This window comes from Triticum urartu, chromosome 2 (assembly GCF_003073215.2).
Source record: "Triticum urartu cultivar G1812 chromosome 2, Tu2.1, whole genome shotgun sequence".
Lineage (NCBI taxonomy): Eukaryota > Viridiplantae > Streptophyta > Magnoliopsida > Poales > Poaceae > Triticum > Triticum urartu.
Window position 1 is genome coordinate 63,314,453 of NC_053023.1, and position 20,957 is coordinate 63,335,409.

Below are 20,957 nucleotides of genomic sequence, written 5' to 3' on the forward strand. Positions count from 1 at the left end.
CATGCCTCTTGTAGCGAGACACTCTGCAGTCCTACACTGGGAAGCAAGCCAAACTAAGAACTTCACACTTGAAGATGCCCAAGAGCGAAGATCTTGAAACAACGCCCCAGGAAAAGGGTGATGTACCAAAAATTGCCGAAGCAGTGAGACCAAGGGTCCAATGCCCAACCAACACGACTGACACTATGATGAGCTACACCCGATGCACCCTCACCCAAAACCAGATGTACACCACAGGGCTAGCAGTCCGAGGGTCACCCTAATGTTAGTGGTCTAGAAGATGTCCATGAGTGTCCCTCTTGGTGCGCGATTTACAGCGAGCCACTGGTCCTCAGAGAAGAGGGCGGATGTTCTGTTGCCAACGATCATCTTGATGAATGCAGCGAACATGCTCCAAGCTGAGTTTCCTGTCAGCAGGTGCTGACACTATATTAGCAAAAAAAAGGGTCCTGGCATTGTGTTGCGCCAGATAGCACAACATAACACCAACATCACCTTTTCTTTCTTTTCCGAAAAGAGAGCATGCCCTTCAATTCCATTTATTTGAAACCACATTCATTGTCTTTGAGAAGCACTTGCTCCGAGCGACGACAACAACACCACGTCCCTGATTTGGACCATGATCCGAAACGAGGCAGGGCAAGCTCGGAGAAGGAGGAGGTGCCTGCTGGCGTGTCCTCTTCTGGCACTTGTACGTGCCGGTGCAACCAACGTCCAAAGGTAGGCTGTTTGCATTACTATCCGCATCTCCCCGTCTTCGTTTTTCAAAACAGTGTTGCTAAATCTCAGTCGACTGAGACTTGGTTATGTCTCGGTCCATGCTCTAGTTGCATGGAGATCCATGCAAAATGTTCTTTTTAGTTATTCCTTTTTTTTTCTTTCTTATGTACTTCCTCCGTAAATAAATATAAGAGTGTTTAGATTACTAAAGTAGTGATCTATGTGCTCTTATATTTCTTTACAGAGGGAGTACTATGGCAGTTGATTGAGACCCTTTTCCAAATGCCAAGTGGGACGACTCGCATTGGGGAGAAGCCAGACGACCGAGCAGTGACCGGTGGCGATTAGGAGATGTGCTTGCTTCACGTGTGTGGCGCGTGTGATTACACGGCGTAATCAAGCTGCCCGTCATCCTTGTGATCACAGCACAACGAAACGCCAGAAAATTTTGGCGGGCAATGATCCCATGGGTCAGCCAGTGTGCATGTGAAGAGTGAGTGAGCCAAGCGTCCTCTCCGCTGTCGACTAGCCCGCCCACTTGGCTTTACCACACATGGCGAGGGATCGAATCGCGCGAGGGTCTTGGGAGCAAGTAGGAACTTGTCCTCCGCCTCCCTCGTCTCGCTTTCGAGCCCATCAATTCCCCGCTCGTCGCACTTGTCCTCCTCCTCCTCGTCCTGGGTCATTCATGGCGACGTGCTCCCACCTCTCCCCTACCCGTACCGACGGTGCCACCGCCCCCTTGCTTAGTTGCTTGTCTCTTCTGCGCCCGCTGCATAGCGCATCCTACTACTAGTACTTACCAAGAAGACGGTGCGTCCGCGCCAAGAAGAAGAAGCAGAAGAAGGTCGAAGGAGGAGGGGCGGAGAGAGCCATGACCGGCTCCGGCGCGGTGCCCGGGGCTGTTGCCGACGCGGCGGTGCCCACGGGGGAGTGTTACTTCTGCGACCGGTCTCCGGCGGTGGTGTACTGCCGGGCGGACGCCGCGGGGCTGTGCCTGCCGTGCGACCGCCACGTCCACGGCGCCAACACGGTCTCCTGCCGCCACGCCCGCGCCCCGCTCTGCGCCGTCTGCCGCGGTGCCGCGGCCACCGTCCGCCGCGGCGCCGCTCGGTTCCTCTGCTCCAACTGCGACTTCGAGGAGCAGCAGCACAGGGAAGGGGAGGTTGTGCAGCCACCGCTGCTGCACGACCGTGGCGCGGTGGAGGGCTACACCGGGTGCCCCTCGGTGGGCGAGCTCGCGGCGATCCTCGGCGTCGTTGTCGGCGACAAAGCGGCTGAAGCGTGGTGGCCTGTCTGGGAGGAGCCCCAGGTGCTCAGCTTCGACGACGTCATCGTGCCGACCACCGCCTGCCATGGCCTCCAGCCCCTCCTCACCTCGTCGTCCTCCCCCAAGGTTGGTTGCTGACTTGCTGGCGCCGTAGCATGCTGCTACTGTTCACCGTCCGGCAAAACGAAAAGGAAAAGAAAGTTCGTTCTCTGATGTTTTTTTACGTATGATGTGTGCAAGAACCGGAGCCTGCCCTGCGGGGAGCTGGACGGCGAGGTTCTCCGGCAGCTCGGGGAGCTCGCCAAGTCGGAGGAGGCGGCGACAGAGCCGGCAGGCGTTGATCAGCTGCCTCCGCCATGGGGATCTTCAGATTACGCTGCTATTGGGCACGGTGATATTGGGGCTCTTGGAGCCGAGGCCATCTGCGCGGCAGCAATCCTGCATGTACCTCCTTCTCAGGTTTGGAACTTTGAATCGAATTTTTACGCTGATCTCCCTTCCTGACTAGCTATATTTGCGTAGTTTGTTGATACATACCATCAGATTTACAGAATGCAGTAAGAACATATGCAGTTTTACAAAGTTGCCTTGTCCCTGCAAAATTATATGAATTAACCCCAAAAAAGTGCAACCGTAGACTGAACTCTGAATTTGTGAACCAGACCGATCCATCGAGAACTCGCAAGCCATTTCCTTTTCTTTTCCTTTTTGCGGGAAAAACTTTCAGTCTATTCATCAAATGTCAAGGTAATACAAAAAACACAGAAAATAAAAATTACATTCAAATTCATAGACCACCTAACAACGATTACAAGCACTGGAACAAGACGGAGGCAAGCCGCCGTCATCGGCCCTCCCTCATGGGAGCCATGCATCCAGAAAAATTACCAGCATTGTTAGTTCTAACTCATATGAATATGGGATGGCAAGGCATGATTAGACTAGTAATCCCAACCTAACATCTCCATTTCTGTCCAAGTTGCGGACCGTAGCCATCCATCTAGTGAAGGAAAACGTTCACAACTTGTACACCATCACATAAAAGGCATCAGATCGACAATGACACGGTGATTTTTCCGGTTGCAACCGCCTAGTATATATACTCCTGTAGTAGTACTAGTCACAGGCTCACAGCCATCATTATGACATTGATATCTGTTGATATATAGTATTTGATAGTGCCATTAATAGGATCTTGATATTTCTTCGGCACCACCAATCGAAATCCCTTTCGGTACAAAGCCAAACGTACGAGGCACCTAGTTCATGTTTCAGTACCATGCATTGCATGTTTCAGTCAGCAACAGTAGATGTTTTCCAGGAACATTCGATCGAGCTGCCAGCCTGCCAGCCATGTGAATATATGATGATTCATTCTGGTCTTGTCACACAGCAGAACCAGGAGGCGTGGATCGCGACGAGTTGCAACGAACTTCCTGAGCAAGTCTCGGCGAGCTCGTCGGCGGAGCCGAGCCTGTCGTCGTTCGTGGAGGTGTCGGAGGTCTGCCCCGGCCTCAGCCGCAGCGGCAGCAGCAGCGTCGACGACATGGCCAACGGCGGCCACGATCACCTGTCGCCGGCAGCGGCACCCGTTGCGGCGGCGCCGGTGCAAGCAGCTCCGGGGACCAAGAATGTCGGCGGCTACGACGTGGTCTACCCCGACCGCGGCAAGGTGATCTCGCGCTACAAGGAGAAGAGGAAGAACAGGATGTACGTGAGATGTATCAGAGAAATGCCCCGCCACACATCACAGATTTTTGGTTAGCTCGTGCTGACTGCAGCATCTGATTTGCTGCAGGTTCGGGAAGCAGATCCGGTACGAGTCGCGCAAGGCCCGCGCCGACGGCAGGGTGAGGACCAACGGCCGCTTCGCCAAGTCGAGCCAGTAAATTTCGAGGACCGACGACGTACTCTTGGTCTCCGTGGACGACGACGTTCGTTCTGTGCCCTACGTAGCGTGGGTGCGAGGGAGCTAGGGACGGCGTCGCCATGGCAGCTTGTCCTCTGGTCGTACGTGCCATCACGGCACCACGTACTCGCCGTCTCAACGTGATGTGACTGTGCGAGCTGCGATATGTTTTTTTTTTTTGGCGTTATGGTTCAGGTGTGATTTTTTTTTTTTTGCGCTATGGTTCAGTTACTCTTCCTTCTTTTGTTGCCCTCAGATCGTGTGTATGTCATTGGGACCGGGATGCCTGTGCCCACGTTTGATGATGGTGAACTGGTGATGCTTGTTATCCACGAAGTCACCAGGGGCGCCTCATAGTCGATGAAAATTTCTTCTCCCATCGAAGAAACATTGACAAAAAGACTAGAATAAATCTAGGAAAATGCGACTACTAGTGTCAAGTTTAGGACTTGAACCCTGGTGGACTGGTTCCACCACAAGGAACCTAATCATTTGAGTTACACTCGCTTCGCCACACGATTGCACTCTTGCGCACGTTGCTCGTCGGCACAAAAATAATCAGATTGTTTGAAAAAAAACTAATAAAGAAGAATAAAATTCTAAATCGAAAACACATAAAAACGAAAACAGAAAAAAACAAAGGTAGAGGCGGAAGGGCTGGGTGTTCAGATGGGCGACATAGAGCTTGTTTGGGTTGGACAAGCTAATGGGCCAACCTGTTAAGGAATTGATAGCCCCAAAATAGAGAGGTCAGTCCAAAACAAGACACATCACAGAGTAGAAAAAAAGGGAGCACAAATCATGAAGCATCACCAACAGTCAGAAATATCAACCGACCCAAATCCTATTTCCAGGCAAGTTACATCTAGCTAAAAATGATAACTATAACCATGGTAAAGCTTTTGTTTGGACCATGGCAACTTCATTACTTTAATCATGGCAAACTTTCTTGTTTTCACACCTTCATGTTTTTACACCACCAAGGAATCTTGTTATTAACCATCATTCTTTTTCTGTAAACTATTTTTTGGAACATGACAAATTTTATGATACAACATGGTAATTTGGCAAACATTTTTTTGAAATAATGACAAACTTTTAGTTCAGCATAATTTTGCCAAATGTTCTTCTATGCATTTAAATTTTTGGCACTTTTTTTGTAGTTTCATAATTGTTTTGATCTATTCGTACCGACACAGCTTTAAAACATATAATTGCTAAGTTTTTAAAGTTCTGATCCATTTCTAGCATGATGGCAACTTATTATACATGGTAGTTTATGGAAAAAATTGTGTATTCAAAATTATGTAAGCTTTTGGTACAAATTCCAGTTTCAAGTTTTTTTAGGAGTCACAAACCTTGGGGCTTTTCAGTGTCCTTTTTGCTTGTGGTGTAATGATGACCGTTGGGGAGAGGTGAGGCCCGTTTAAAAGGGCCAGTAGAGCTCTGGGGGAGGGGGTTCGTGCTAGGGGATCTTTCCTGTCAGCTGCACGAGAGCTCCTCCCTAGCGCCTTAAGCGCTGGGAAGAGTAGCTGGCGCCCACGCTCCACCCCTCATGCCTCAAGGATTGGCCCAATAAAAGGAGGCGGTCCCTGGTTTAGGGAGTGTTGACTCTCGACTTTCAAGAAAAAATGATAAAAAAGAATAATGCTGACAAAAAACAAAAAGTTCACCAAATTCAAACAAAGTTTGGGATTTTGAAAAAAAAGTTCATCCATTTTTAAAAATTTGCCGATTTAGAAAAAGTTCATCAATTTGGAAAAAATGTTCACGGATTTTCTAACAAAAGTTCATGAATTCTTAAAAAACTTCATGAATTTGAAAAAAACAAAAAAATTGGAAAACAATATCACAGATTGGAAAAAACAGTCCATGGATATGGAAAAGTTTGTACATTTTAAATAAAAATCATGAATTTAGAAAAAGATCACTTATTTTGAAAATAAATCAAGAATGTTAAAAAAGGTTGTCGATTTAAAAAATTACTAATTAGAAAAACAATTATGTGTTTTGAAAAATGCTTATTTATATGAAGAAAAAATCACAAATTTGAAAAAACTTTGCACATATAAAAAATAGAATAGAAAAAATAAAAAGGAAGAAGGAAAAAACGAAAAGAAAAATGAAAAGGAAAGAAAATAGAAATAAAACAAGAAAAAACAGTCTAGAAAACCAAGAAAAAAAATCAGGTTTGGAAGCTTCGGAAGCTTCCCAAAAGTGGTCTGGGTCTCTGGGAAGCTTCTTCACAAAACCAGGTTTAGTCCAAATCCATTGATCCTGGTTTCAGTCTGCGCCTCCAAACTAATTGATCTTTTGATTTCCCTCCGAATACCCAAGCCTCTATTTCCGGGGGCGTTTTCGCTCCAAGATTTACCCATTTGTATGAAAATGACCTATGGGTAAGTTTGAACATGGCATGTGTATTTTTTTGGTACGCTGTGGGGTAAAAATCGCCTGGTGGCTCTAGGCTCACTGTCAAAATTTTGTGCGTGCTTGCTGAATTCGTGGGTGCAGTTTGGTGCGGTTAGCGATTTGTGCTACCTGTGGGCCGCCCCGTCGCGTTGACCTGATCGTGTGCGGTTGTGTGCATGCGTGGGCGCTGAGATAACTGGAATTGTGGGCCATTGGCTGCATGTGCGCTGCACGGCGCCATGTTCAATTTGACTACGTGCTTTTGTTTGTTTGGTTTCCGTGGCGTGCCGCTTGATATTTTCTTCTCCGTGCGTGTGCATCTGTCCGGCTGTTGGATGTGGATGCAGGTTTCCAAATATTTATGTTCCGCAACTCCGCCGGCGAGTCCGGTCCAAGGTTGCGGAGCGAGGGCGAGCGTCGTAGACGAAGTAGTCGAAAACGCGAAAGTAGATGAACACAGGAAAGTATGAAGAAGACTATCTTTATTAATCAATGATCAATCGTTACAATGATTGCTCCTCGTCTCTTTATATAGGGGTAAAGGGTTAAGGAATAAGTACCCACTTAACATAAAGTGTGGAACCGGGAGGGGCTAGCCCGTGTGATACGCACGCGGCCGCCGCCACCCCTCGAGGTGGCCCGGTTTCCAACAATTTCGTTCGATCCTATCTCTTCCTCGATTCGCTTCTTCTCTCTCGAAGCCTCGTGTTGCCACCGATCCACCGCCCCATGGTCGTATAAAAGACCTCCCGCGTTGTGTGCATCCTCTTCCCACATCTCTTCTCCACAAAGCCATCAGATACGACGTAAAAGGGAGCGCACACGAAGTCTGCGATCGAGAATGTTACGCTCATGTAGGGCCCCAGCTCATGGCATGCTCGAAGCCTCGCTTCACTCGTTGGCATGCATCGCCAGGCAGCCGCAGAGCTGCGAGCCGCTGAGTGCTGCCAACCTGCTCCTGCTCTTCCTCCTCATCTACATGATTTGTATCCAAGAGAGCTCGACTCACTGGCGTGACTCCCTATCGCTGGCACCTAGCTTCTATGTTCGCCGTTCTATGGCTCGATGCCAAGAAGAATCCAGTGTACCAGCACGGTGTGAAAGGGAACATGGAGATGTGCACCGAGGTGCTCGGGCGCGAGTCCAGTGGTATCGACGGATCAACCCAGCCGCTAACGACGTCAACAATGGCGTGGAGCAGATGAGGAGATGAAGGTGGAGCTGATGGAACGGGGGATGCGTGTGCGGCTACGCTGTCGGCACAGTAACTCGACCTGGCGCTTGCAGCATCTTCCTCATGCCGCCCCAGGCAGCCGGTGATCCACCTTCTCTGTCCTGTGTCGTCTCCATGGGAACTATTGTTGCGCCTGCCCAGGCCGCTGGGACTTCTCATGTCCGACCCGCGTCGTCACCATGCGGAAGCGGAACTATGGAGTACTGTCGCCTCGGGTAGGCTACCGCCGGCAGCGACGCGATGAGGCACTCAGCCCCTTCTTGAACTGCAAGACGGCGAGCTCACGACGGCTGCATCCTCTTCGCTGAAGAGAGAGACACGATGAGCGTTTACATCAAGTCCTTCCGACAGCAGAAGGCCCGTACCTATGGGTTGTCAAGCAAGCCCAGCGGCGGCATCTCCAAGAAGGCGGCGCACCACCACCACTAGAAGCAAGCGGGGCGCAGCTCCTCCACTCGACGCCAGGTATGCTCGTTCCAAGTTGGCCGATTCATGGGCCACGGATTGACCGATCGATCGATCGGCAATTTGTATTTTGTTGTTGCTGCGGCAGATCAGGTGCGATGACGCTGATGTGAGGAGGGAGAACGACACGGAGAGGACGACCACAAGGATCAGTCTGGCTCGCCTACACGGAGCTCTTCGCCGTTTTGGTGTTGTCGTATGCCGGCCAGACATGTGATCACGTGGGATGTACCGGCAGAGGACCAACGTACACTGTGTCCATTCCACCCATCGGCCGTGTGCGTAGTCAGTCACCGGCCATGTAGCCAATCTGTCCGCCGTGTGCCCAGCAGTACTCTCGCGCCGAGTCTGCCTCCGGCCGTATGGCCAGTCTGCCCGTCTGCCATGTTCATAGTCCGTCGCTGGCATCCGCGCTGCCTAAAGCTAGGTGCTTGAGTGCCTAGCTCAACCAATGCTAGCGGGTAGTGGAGTAGTGGACAGAAAGGGGATGTGCAACAAAGGCAATGAGACAATGGGAATAAATGAAGGAAATATGCCCTAGAGGCAATAATAAAGTTATTATTTATTTCCTTATTTCATGATAAATATTTATTATTCATGCTAGAATTGTATTAACCGGAAACTTGATACATGTGTGAATACATAGACAAACATAGTGTCACTAGTATGCCTCTATTTGACTAGCTCGTTGATCAAAGATGGTTATGTTTCCTAGCCTTAGACATGATTTGTCATTTGATTAATGGGATCACATCATTAGGAGAATGATGTGATTGAATTGACCCATTCTGTTAGCTTAGCACGATGATCGTTTAGTTTGTTGCTATTGCTTTCTTCATGACTTATACATGTTCCTATGACTATGAGATTATGCAACTCCCGAATACCGGAGGAACACTTTGTGTGCTACCAAACATCACAACGTAACTGAGTGATTATAAAGGTGCTCTACAGGTGTCTCCGAAGGTACTTGTTGAGTTGGTATAGATCAAGATTACGATTTGTCACTCCGATTGTCGGAGAGGTATCTCTGGGCCCTCTCGATAATGCACATCATAATAAGCCTTGCAAGCAATGCAACTAATGAGTTAGTTGCGGGATGATGTACTACTGAACGAGTAAAGAGACTTGCCGGTAACGAAATTGAACTAGGTATTGAGATACCGACGATCGAATCTCGGGCAAGTAACATACCGATGACAAAGGGAACAACGTATGTTGTTATGCGGTTTGACCGATAAAGATCTTCATAGAATATGCGGGAGCCAATATGAGCATCCAGGTTCCGCTATTGGTTATTGATCGGAGATGTTTCTCGGTCATGTCTACATAGTTCTCGAACCAGTAGGGTCCGCACGCTTAACGTTCTGTGACGATTTGTATTATGAGTTATGTGATTTGATGTACCGAAGGTAGTTCGGAGTCCCGGATGAGATCGGGGACATGACGAGGAGTCTCAAAATGGTCGAGACGTAAAGATCGACATATTGGACGACTATATTCGTGTTGGAAATATGCCCTAGAGGCAATAATAAATTGATTATTATTATATTTCCTTGTTCATCATAATCGTTTATTATCCATGCTATAATTGTATTGATAGGAAACTCAGATACATGTGTGGATACATAGACAACACCATGTCCCTAGTAAGCCTCTAGTTGACTAGCTCGTTGATCAATAGATGGTTACGGTTTCCTGACCATGGACATTGGATGTCGTTGATAACGGGATCACATCATTAGGAGAATGATGTGATGGACTAGACCCAATCCTAAGCATAGCACTAGATCGTGTAGTTCGTATGCTATAGCTTTTCTAATGTCAAGTATCATTTCCTTAGACCATGAGATTGTGCAACTCCCGGATACCGTAGGAGTGCTTTGGGTGTACCAAACGTCACAACGTAACTGGGTGACTATAAAGGTGCATTACAGGTATCTCCGAAAGTATCTGTTGGGTTGGCACGAATCGAGACTGGGATTTGTCACTCCGTGTAAACGGAGAGGTATCTCTGGGCCCACTCGGTAGGACATCATCATAATGTGCACAATGTGATCAAGGAGTTGATCACGGGATGATGTGTTACGGAACGAGTAAAGAGACTTGCCGGTAACGAGATTGAACAAGGTATAGGGATACCGACGATCGAATCTCGGGCAAGTACAATACCGCTAGACAAAGGGAATTGTATACGGGATTGATTAAGTCCTTGACATCGTGGTTCATCCGATGAGATCATCGTGGAACATGTGGGAGCCAACATGGGTATCCAGATCCCGCTTTTGGTTATTGACCGGAGAACGTCTCGGTCATGTCTGCATGTCTCCCGAACCCGTAGGGTCTACACACTTAAGGTTCGATGACGCTAGGGTTATAAAGGAAGCTTGTATGTGGTTACCGAATGTTGTTCGGAGTCCCGGATGAGATCTCGGACGTCACGAGGAGTTCCGGAATGGTCCAGAGGTAAAGATTTATATATAGGAAGTCCTATTTCGGCCATCGGGACAAGTTTTGGGGTCATCGGTATTGTACCGGGACCACTGGAAGGGTCCCGGGGGCCCACCGGATGGGGCCACCTATCCCGGAGGGTCCCATGGGCTGAAGTGGGAAGGGATCCAGCCCAAAGTGGGCTGGGGCGCCACTTCCCTTATGGCCCATGCGCCTAGGGTGAAGGGGGAACCCTAAGGAAGAGTCCCAAGGAGGGAAGGCACCTCCTAGGTGCCTTGGGGGGGAGGGAAACCTCCCCTGGCCGCCGCCCCCTAGGAGATTGGATCTACTAGGGATGGCGCACCCCCCTTGGGCTCCCTATATATAGTGAGGGTAGGAGGGCCTCTTGAAACAACCCTTATGCCTTTGGTGCAGCCCCTCCTTCTCTCCTAAATCCTTCTCCTCTCCCGTGGTGCTTGGCGAAGCCCTGCAGGATTGCCACGCTCCTCCACCACCACCACGCCGTTGTGCTGCTGTTGGATGGAGTCTTCCTCAACCTCTCCCTCTCTCCTTGCTGGATCAAGGCGTGGGAGACGTCACCGGGCTGTACGTGTGTTGAACGCGGAGGTGCCGTCCGTTCGGCACTTGGTCATCGGTGATTTGAATCACGACGAGTACGACTCCATCAACCCCGTTCACTTGAACGCTTCCGCTTAGCGATCTACAAGGGTATGTAGATGCACTCTCCTTCCCCTCGTTGCTGGTCTCTCCATAGATAGATCTTGGTGACACGTAGGAAAATTTTGAATTTCTGCTACGTTCTCCGACAGTGGCATCATGAGCTAGGTCTATGCGTAGTTTCTATGCACGAGTAGAACACAAAGTAGTTGTGGGCGTTGATTTTGTTCAATATGCTTGCCGTTACTAGTCTTATCTTGATTCGGCGGCATCGTGGGATGAAGCGGCCTGGACCGACCTTACACGTACTCTTACGTGAGACCGGTTCCACCGACAAACATGCACTAGTTGCATAAGGTGGCTGGCGGGTGTCTGTCTCTCCCACTTTAGTCGGATTGGATTCGATGAAAAGGGTCCTTATGAAGGGTAAATAGCAATTGGCATATCACGTTGTGGTTTTTGCATAGGTAAGAAACGTTCTTGCTAGAAACCCATAGCAGCCACGTAAAACATGCAAACAACAATTAGAGGACGTCTAACTTGTGTTTGCAGGGTATGCTATGTGATGTGATATGGCCAAAAGGATGTGATGAATGATATATGTGATGTATGAGATTGATCATGTTCTTGTCAAGGGAATCACGACTTGCATGTCGATGACGAGACAACTTCAAGAAGACACGATGATGGAGATCATGATGATGGAGATCATGGTTTCATGCCGGTGACAAGATGATCATGGAGCCCCAAGATGGAGATCAAAGGAGCTATATGATATTGGCCATATCATGTCACCATTATTTGATTGCATGTGATGTTTATCATGTTTATACATCTTATTTGCTTAGAACGACGGTAGTAAATAAGATGATCCCTCATTAAAATTTCAAGAAGTGTTCTCCCCTAACTGTGCACCGTTGCTACAGTTCGTCGTTTCGAAGCACGCCGTGATGATCGGGTGTGATAGATCCTTACGTTCACATACAACGAGTGTAAGACAGTTTTACACAGCAAAACACTTAGGGTTAACTTGACGAGCCTAGCATGTACAGACATGGCCTCGGAACACAGAAGACCGAAAGGTCGAGCATGAGTCGTATAGAAGATATGATCAACATGAAGATGTTCACCGACGTTAACTAGTCCGTCTCACGTGATGATCGGACACGGGCTAGTTGACTCGGATCATGTAATCACTTAGATGACTAGAGGGATGTCTATCTGAGTGGGAGTTCATAAGATGAACTTAATTATCCTGAACATAGTCAAAAGGATTTCGCAAATTATGTCGTAGCTCGCGCTTCAGTCCTACTGTTTAGATATGTTCCTAGAGAAAATTTAGTTGAAAGTTGATAGTAGCAATTATGCGGACTAGGTCCGTAAACTGAGGATTGTCCTCATTGCTTCTTAGAAGGCTTATGTCCTTAATGCACCGCTCAGTGTGCTGAACCTCGAACGTCGTCTGTGGATGTTGCGAACATCTGACATACACGTCTTGATAACTACGTGATAGTTCAGTTAAACGGTTTAGAGTTGAGGCACCGAAGACGTTTTTGAAACGTCGCGAAACATATGAGATGTTTCGAGGGCTGAAATTGGGATTTCAGGCTCGTGCCCACGTCAAGAGGTATAAGACCTCCGACGATTTCTTAGCCTGCAAACTAAGGGAGAAAAGCTCAATTGTTGAGCTTGTGCTCAGATTGTCTGAGTACAACAATCATTTGAATCGAGTGGGAGTTGATCTTCTAGATGTGATAATGATGTTTCTCCAAAGTCATTACCACCAAGCTACTAGAGCTTCGTGATGAACTATGATATATCAGGGACATATATGATGATCCTTGAGATATTCGCGATGTTTGACACCGCGAAAGTAGAAATCAAGAAGGAGCATCAATTGTTGATGGTTGGTGAAACCACTAGTTTCAAGAAGGGCAAGGGAACAAAGGGATACTTCATGAAACGGCAATTCAGCTGCTGCTCTAGTGAAGAAACCCAAGGTTGAACCCAAACCCGAGACTGAGTGCTTCTGTAATAAGGGGAACAGCCACTGGAGCAGAATTACCCTAGATACTTGGTAGATGAGAAGGCTGGCAAGGTCGATAGAAGTATATTGGATATACATTGTGTTGATGTGTACTTTACTAGTACTCCTAGTAGCACCAGGGTATTAGATACCGGTTCGGTTGCTAAGGGTTAGTAACTCAAAATAAAAGCTACGGAATAAACGGAGACTAGCTAAAGGTGAGATGACGATATGTGTTGGAAGTATTTCCAAGGTTGATCAAATATCGTACGCTCCCTCTACCATCGAGATTGGTATTAAAACCTAAATAATTGTTATTTGGTGTTTGCGTTGAGCATAGACATGACTGGATTATGTCTATCGCAATACGGTTATTCATTTAAGGAGAATAATGGTTACTCTGTTTATTTGAATAATACCTTCAATGGTCTTGCACCTAAAATGAATGGTTCATTGAATCTCGATCGTAGTGATACACATGTTCATGCCAAAAGATAGTAATGATAGTACCACCTACTTGTGTCACTGCCACGTAAGTCATATTGGTATAAAACGCATGAAGAAGCTCCATGTTGATGGATCTTTGGGCTCACTCTTTTTGAAAAGTTTGAGGCATGCGAACCATGTCTATTGGTGTATATGCATGAAGAAACTCCATGCAAATGGACTGTTTGGACTCACTTGATTTTGAATCACTTGAGACATGCAAATCATACCACATGGGCAAGATGACTGAAAGCCTCGGTTTCAGTAAAATGGAACTAGAAAGCAACCTGTTGGAAGTAATACATTTTGATGTGTGCAATCCAATGAGTGCTGAGGCATGTAGTGGATATCGTTATGTTTTTACTTCACAGATGATTTTAGTAGATGTTGAGTATATTTATTTGATGAATCACGAGTCTGAATTATTGAAAGGTTCAAGTAATTTCAGTGTGAAGTTGGAAGTTCGTCGTGATAAGAGGATAAAAATATCTATGATATGATCATAGAGATGAATATCTGAATTACGAGTTTGGCACAGAATTAAGACATTGTGGAAATTGTTTCAAAACTAATACAGCCTGGAACACCATAGTATGATTCTCCTGTTTCTATATAGTTTATGGAAATTTCTTTTATACCTTCAGACTCTATGTGATTTCCCACAACAATAGAGTCATGGTGTTCCGATGTCCCAGCTACTATATTTGTATGCGCATTTATGCTGGGTTCTAGATGTTGATCATCTGATTGGTGTCCTTCAACTTGAGGTTGAATTGCATTTATTGGTAGAGGATTTGATTTCCTCTATTTCCGCGGAGGCTTCTGAGAAGCTATATTCCGGCTAACCAGATTTCTCCCCCTCTTACTCTCATTTGGGGTTTGAGTGGTTTTACTTGGTACCTCCACTCGTGCTGGTGCATTAACAGCGGGAATATGTGATTTAGTGACACCTTTATGGTCAGTAAATGCATCTGGCAGATTATTTGCAATGTGTTGCAAATCTATAATCCTCTGAACTTCAGTTTTAGATTCTTTAGTACGTGGATCTAAGGACTGGATGCCTGTTACATTCCAATCTATTTCCTGATATTCTTTGTGGTTTGATTCTCCCCCTAATGCCGGGAAATGGTCCTCATCAAAAATAGAATCAGCGTATCGAGCAGTAAACAGGTCCCCTGTAAGAGGTTCAAGATATTTTATAATTGACGGAGAATTATAACCCACATAGATCCCAAGTTTTCTATGGGGGCCCATGGTTGTACGCTGGGGTGGTGATATCGGTACGTATACTACGCAACCGAATTTTCGCAGATGGGAAATACTTGGCTGAGTGCCACGAACTAGTTGCAGCGGGGAGGTTGTGTGGTATGTAGTTGGTCTGATTTGTATCAGATCTGCGGCGTGTAATACCACATGTGCCCAACAAGATGTTGGCAAATTACAATTCTGTAATAATGGTCGAGCAATTAATTTTACTCTTTTGATGAGAGATTCAGCCAATCCATTTTGAGTATGAACATAAAGCACATAATGTTCTAAATTAATGCCCATAGCCATGCAATAGTCATTAAATGCGCGTGAAGAAAATTCAGCAACATTATCCATTTGAATTGTTTTTATCTTATTTTCGGGATGGTTTGCTCTTAATTTGATAATCTGAGCAATTAACTTGGCAAAGGCATGATTACGTGTGGATAATAGACATACATGTGACCATCTAGTAGATGCATCTATGAGTACCATGAAATACCTAAAGGGTCCTGATAGTGGTTGAATTGGACCACATATATCTCCTTGAATGTGTTCAAGGAAATTTAATGACTCATTTTTTACTTTAAGATAAGATGGTTTTATAATTAATTTCCCACTTGCACATGCGGTGCACACAAAATCTGATGATTTGGGGAATCTTTTAGTTGGAAGGCTGTGACCAATAGAATTGTCGATAATTTTTCTCATCATCCCTATGCCAGGATGACCTAGGCGATCATGCCAAGTCTTGAATTTATCAAGGTCTTGAAAAATTATTTTGTACGCAACATGTGGTACGGGTTTTATATAACTGTAATATAATCCAGATGAAAGTGAGGGGAATTTCTCAAGAATTTGTTTCTCAGACCCATTGCTCTTTGTTAAAAGCAAATATTCAGTATTATTTTCAGAGATAGTTTCCATATGGAAATTATTTGATCGAATGTCTTTGAAACTTAGAAGGGTGCGAGTAGATTCAGGATACAAGAGTGCATCCTCAATTACAATGGTAGTACCCATAGGCAGAACGAGTGTGGCTCGTCCCGAACCAATAATTGATGCATCGCGACCGGCAATGGTCATAATATTCCCTTGTCTCTTAGTTAGAGTTTGGAAATATTTTATTTCCCTTAATATTGTGTTAGTGGTACAACTGTCCACCAAACATAGTTCTTCTTCCTTTGGATTATCTTCCCGTAAAATCTATATAGAGTAAGAGAATATTTTAGGATGAATTTTTATTCATTACTCACATATAAATACATACAAAGTATTCATATTACAGTTACACATATAAATATGACATTATGTCTGAATTACATAAGATGATTGGTCCGTAGGACTTTATTCTACTTAGAGTTATACAAATTATAACTTCCATTATTACAATAAAATAGCTGATAACATCAAATGAGTGATGTGGAGATTATATGAGATCTCCGTATGCGTCTTGGGTGTATTCCACCATCATGTTGTCGACATCAAGAAGATCTTCATCCTTCTTCCTTGTTTCCTTAGGAGCGCTTTGAGAAGTGCTAGCTTCAAGGTTCTCTTCTTGTTGTAAAGCATTGAAGTGAGATTCTGCTTTTCCACAAAATTGTTTGCCTTTCCCAGTGGATTTGAGATATAAATCCGCTAGATGCTTAGGAGTTCAGCATTTGCTAGTACGATGGTTAGTACATCCACACCTTTGACAAATCTCGGATTTGGTGTTTCGGTCATCTTTCTTAAAATGACCTTTACCTTTAGATTGACCAAATGTTTTCTGCTTGTTGTTCCTTTTCCACTTTCCATTGAATTTCTTGAAATTCTTTTTATTCCCCCCATACTTTTTAGTAGACTGAGTGTTAGCATGTGCTTCAGGGAGTGGCATGGAGCCCGTTGGGCGTGTCTGATGATTCTTCATGAGAAGTTCATCATGTTTCTCAGCCTGAAGTAAAGTGTATATGAGCTCAGAATACTTTTTGTATTTTTGTTGACGGTACTGTTGTTGTAGTACTCTCATCGAGGGGTGGAAAGTGCACAAGGTCTTCTCAATGAGATCTTCTGAAATTGCTTGGTTGCAAAATCTTAGTTTAGAATTAACCTTGTGAACTGCAGAGTTGTATGCTGCCACGGATTTGAAATCTTGGAACCTTATGAGGGACCATTCTCTTTGGGCTTCTGGTAGCATAACTGCTCTTTGTTGGTCATATCTCTCCTTGAGAGAGTTCCATAAAGCAAGTGGATCCTCCTCCATTAAATATTTTGTTTTTAAATCAGGATGGAGGTGATGCCTTATAAAACTTGATGCTCCATATTTGACTGCTTGCGGTATTTCCGCAGCGCCTTCAACAGGTGTGATAATTGTGGAACCAAGTTTACGACATTCTAATGCTATCTTGGTATCCATAGCCCATGATAAATAATTACTACCATCTAGCTCAAGTTCATGAAATTCTCTATTCATGATGCCACCCATTTTCCTGCATGTTGTGATCATGCATAAATTAGTTTTACTACGTGAGTAAAATTTAAGTAACAACAAATGCTTCAAAAGAACAAAGTTCTGAAGTATAGCTGATGCTTTATACTTATATGTGTAGACCTCATTTTATGTAAATGACACTTTGAAGATAGTCACCGTTGTGGTGTAGATCTCGCAGCAATGGAGAACATAATCTGGTTTTGACCAGTAGATGTTCATATATCCATTACCTTGTGCCATACTAAATTTTACAAACACACTTTGAAGGTAGTCATCTGTCAAATAACTAGATGTAGACCTCACAGTAAGAGTGGATGGTCTGCAATTTGATGCAGTAGATCACACAGTTACCTTGTGTTTTGCAAGTATAATATTCGAGGTAATCACATCAATTTGCATATTTGGAGAGCACTCGAAGATAGTCATTTCACCAGAACAAAAGAGGCGAAACATAGATCATTCAGCAATGAGGATAATCTGCAAAGTGCAGTAGATGCCTCATCTACCCTGTGATCCCGAAATATGAATTTGTAAATAAAAATTGTTGTACTTATGAACTACATATTCTAAAAGGAAATGTTGAAGCAATCATGTAGAATATGTACACGTAGTCTGAGACTTTATTTAGATAATACTGTTGGGGAACGTTGCAGAAAACAAAAATTTTCCTACGGTTTCACCAAGATCCATCTAGGAGTTCATCTAGCAACGAGTAATTAGATGCATCTACGTACCTTGTAGATCGCGAGCGGAAGCGTTCAAAGAACGGGGATGATGTAGTCGAACACGACGTGATTCAAATCACCGATGATCTTAGCACCGAACGGATGGTGCCTCCGCGTTCAACACACGTACGGAACGGATGACGTCTCCTCCTTTCTTGATCCAGCAAGGGGGGGAAGAGAGGTTGATGAAGATCCAGCAGCACGACGGCGTGGTGGTGGATGCAGGGCGTCACAGTAGCAGGGCTTCGCCTATACTGCGAGAGAGAGACGTAACGGGGAGAGAGGAAGCACCAAAGGCTGAGGTATGAAGTCCCTCCTCTCCCCCACTATATATAGGAGGGCCAAGGGGGGGGTGGTGTGCAGCCTAGGAGATCCAATCTCCTAGGTGCGGCGGCCAGGGGAGGTCCTCCCCCCCAAGGCACCTCGGGGTGCCTTCCACCACTTGGACTCCTCCGTGGTGGAAACCCTAGGCGCATGGGCCTAGTAGGGCTGGTGCCCTTGGCCCATATAGGCCAAGGCGCACCCCCTACAGCCCATGTGGCCCGGGACAGGTGGCCCCACCCGGTGGAGGCCCCGGGACCCTTCCGGTGGTCCCGGTACAATACCGATAACCCCGAAACTTGTCCCGATGGCCGAAACTAGCACTTCCTATATATAATTCTTTACCTCCGGACCATTCCGGAACTCCTCGTGACGTCCGGGATCTCATCCGGGACTCCGAACAACATTCGGGTTACTGCATATACATATCTTCACAACCCTAGCGTCACCGAACCTTAAGTGTGTAGACCCTACGGGTTCGGGAGACAAGCAGACATGACCGAGACGACTCTCCGGTCAATAACCAACAGCGGGATCTGGATACCCATGTTGGCTCCCACATGCTCCACGATGATCTCATCGGATGAACCACGATGTCGAGGATTCAATCAACCCCGTATACAATTCCCTTTGTCAATCGGTATGTTACTTGCCCGAGATTCGATCGTCGGTATCCCAATACCTCGTTCAATCTCGTTACCGGCAAGTCACTTTACTCGTACCGTAATGCATGATCCCGTGACCAACACTTGGTCACTTTGAGCTCATTATGATGATGCATTACCGAGTGGGCCCAGTGAGATACCTCTCCGTCATACGGAGTGACAAATCCCAGTCTCGATCCGTGTCAACCCAACAGACACTTTCGGAGATACCTGTAAGCACCTTTATAGTCACCCAGTTACGTTGTGACGTTTGATACACCCAAAGCACTCCTACGGTATCCGGGAGTTACACGATCTCATGGTCAAAGGAAAAGATACTTGACATTGGAAAAGCTCTAGCAAACGAACTACACGATCTTTGTGCTATGCTTAGGATTGGGTCTTGTCCATCACATCATTCTCCTAATGATGTGATCCCGTTATCAATGACATCCAATGTCCATAGCCAGGAAACCATGACTATCTGTTGATCAACGAGCTAGTCAACTAGAGGCTTACTAGGGACATATTATGGTCTATGTATTCACACGTGTATTACGATTTCCGGATAATACAGTTATAGCATGAATAAAGACAATTATCATGAACAAAGAAATATAATAATAATGCTTTTATTATTGCCTCTAGGGCATATTTCCAACAGTCTCCCACTTGCACTAGAGTCAATAATCTAGTTACAATGTGATGAATCGAACACCCATGGAATTCTGGTGTTGATCATGTTGTGCCCTAGGGAGAGGTTTAGTCAATGGATCTACTACATTCAGGTCCATATGTACTTTACAAATCTCTATGTCTCCATTTTGAACATTTTCACGAATGGAGTTGAAGCGACACTTGATTGTGCCTTGTCTTCTTGTGAAACCTGGGCTCCTTGGCAAGTGCAATAGCTCCAGTGTTGTCACAAAAGAGTTTGATTGGCCCCGACGCATTGGGTATGACTCCTAGGTCGGTGATGAACTCCTTCACCCATATTGCTTCATGTGCTGCCTCCGAGGCTGCCATGTACTCCGCTTCACATGTAGATCCCGCCACACGCTTTGCTTGCAACTGCACCAGCTTACTGCCCCACCATTCAAAATATACACGTATCCTTGTGACTTAGAGTCATCCAGATCTGTGTTGAAGCTAGCGTCGACGTAACCCTTTACGACGAGCTCTTCGTCACCTCCATAAACGAGAAACATTTCCTTAGTCCTTTTCAGGTACTTCAGGATATTCTTGACCGCTGTCCAGTGTTCCTTGCCGGGATTACTTTGGTACCTTCCTACCAAACTTACGGCAAGGTTTACATCAGGTCTGGTACACAGCATGGCATACATAATAGAACCTATGGCTGAGGCATAGGGGATGATACACTCATCTCTTCTATATCTTCTGCCGTGGTCGGGCATTGAGCTGAGCTCAATTTCATACCTTGCAAAACAGGCAAGAACCCTTTCTTGGACTGATCCATTTTGAACTTCTTCAAAATCTTATCAAGGTATGTGCTTTGTGAAAGACCTATGAGGCGTCTGATCTATCCCTATAGATCTTGATGCCTAATATATAAGCAGCTTCTCCAAGGTCCTTCATTGAAAAACTCTTATTCAAGTAGGCCTTGATGCTGTCCAAGAGTTCTATATCATTTCCCATCAAAAGTATGTCATCTACATATAATATGAGAAATGCTACAGAGCTCCCACTCACTTTCTTGTAAACGCAGGCTTCTCCATAAGTCTGCGTAAATCCAAACGCTTTGATCATCTCATCAAAGCGAATGTTCCAACTCCGAGATGCTTGCACCAGCCCATAAATCGAGCGTTGGAGCTTGCACACCTTGTCAGCATTCTTAGGATCGACAAAACCTTCGGATGCATCATATACAACTCTTCCTTAAGGAAACCATTAAGGAATGT

General features: G+C 45.7%; 1 protein-coding gene across 2 annotated transcripts; it reads left to right on the top strand.

Moving 5' to 3' along the window:
• Positions 1-1,278: 1,278 nt before the first annotated feature.
• On the top strand, positions 1,279-4,247 carry LOC125535765 (zinc finger protein CONSTANS-LIKE 13-like). 2 transcript variants are annotated; one of them, XM_048698839.1, is made up of 4 exons: positions 1,279-2,116; positions 2,231-2,449; positions 3,384-3,700; positions 3,789-4,247. In XM_048698839.1, exons 1-4 carry the CDS (start codon positions 1,595-1,597, stop codon positions 3,877-3,879), a joined length of 1,149 nt encoding a protein of 382 aa, XP_048554796.1. In that variant the 5' UTR covers positions 1,279-1,594; the 3' UTR covers positions 3,880-4,247. The 2 variants fall into 2 exon arrangements, with proteins under 2 accessions (XP_048554796.1, XP_048554797.1); XM_048698840.1 differs by having other exon boundaries at positions 1,280-2,116; positions 3,387-3,700.
• Positions 4,248-20,957: the final 16,710 nt, after the last annotated feature.

Coding starts and splice junctions, on each gene's coding strand:
- LOC125535765 (XM_048698839.1), top strand. CDS start 1,595: ATGACCGGCTCCGGCGCGGTGCCCGGGGCTGTTGCCGACGCGGCGGTG. Junction 2,117..2,230: donor CCTCGTCGTCCTCCCCCAAG/GTTGGTTGCTGA, acceptor GATGTGTGCAAG/AACCGGAGCCTGCCCTGCGG. Junction 3,701..3,788: donor GAGAAGAGGAAGAACAGGAT/GTACGTGAGATG, acceptor GATTTGCTGCAG/GTTCGGGAAGCAGATCCGGT.